The sequence below is a fragment of the Lagopus leucura genome, unplaced genomic scaffold, assembly GCF_019238085.1.
Source record: "Lagopus leucura isolate 7727_CA_CO unplaced genomic scaffold, USGS_WTPT01 35335-0_obj-0_obj, whole genome shotgun sequence".
In the NCBI taxonomy this organism is placed as follows: domain Eukaryota; kingdom Metazoa; phylum Chordata; class Aves; order Galliformes; family Phasianidae; genus Lagopus; species Lagopus leucura.
In genome coordinates this window covers 1-572 of record NW_024962610.1, presented here as the reverse complement: position 1 = coordinate 572, position 572 = coordinate 1, and the positions used below count along the sequence as shown (strand labels likewise).

General features: G+C 76.0%; 1 protein-coding gene across 1 annotated transcript in view; it reads right to left on the bottom strand.

Annotated features, from left to right (window-relative positions):
• LOC122190705 (protocadherin alpha-7-like) overlaps positions 1–405 on the bottom strand; it is a gene marked incomplete at its 3' end in the record, with an annotated part of 1,343 nt that extends 938 nt beyond the window's left edge. The window contains 2 exon segments of the mRNA XM_042890794.1: positions 1–372; positions 374–405. The exon segment at positions 1–372 is cut by the window's left edge and continues 46 nt beyond it. Of these exon segments, the coding sequence (XP_042746728.1) occupies positions 1–372; positions 374–405 (404 nt within the window).
• Between the last annotated feature and the right edge of the window lie 167 nt (positions 406–572).

Sequence of the window (572 nt, the reverse complement as noted above, 5' to 3'; positions counted from 1 at the left end):
GAGGCGGCGGGGAAGCGCGGGGCATTGTCGTTGATGTCGGTGACCTCCACCTCCACGTGGAAGACGCGCAGCGGCCGCTCCAGCAGCACCTCCAGCCGCAGGGCGCACGGCGCGCTCTTCCCGCACAGCTCCTCCCGGTCCAGCCGCGAGCTCACCACCAGCGCCCCGCTCGCCCCGCTCACCTCCACGCTCGCCCGCCCGCCCCGCGACACCAGCCGCAGACGCCGCGCCTCCGCCTCGCCCGCCTCCAGGCCCACGTCCTGCGCCACGCGCCCCACCACCGTGCCGGCCTCGGCTTCCTCCGGCACCGAGTAGCGCACCGGACCGCCGCCCAGCGCCCAGGCCGCCTGCAGCACCAGCACCGCGGCCCCCCCAGCTCCGCCGCGCCGCTCCACCGCCGACCATCGCCCTCTACGCCGCCGCACCGCTCCTTCTCCGCGCCGCGCACCTCCCGACCCGCCTGCTCCAAACCCTCCGCCCGCGCTCGCCGACACAATCCTTCCTCACGGGACGCGCCTCCTCCTCCCCGCCGCTCGCTCTCGCTCTGCCTTCTTTGCCATGGGCACCGGAAG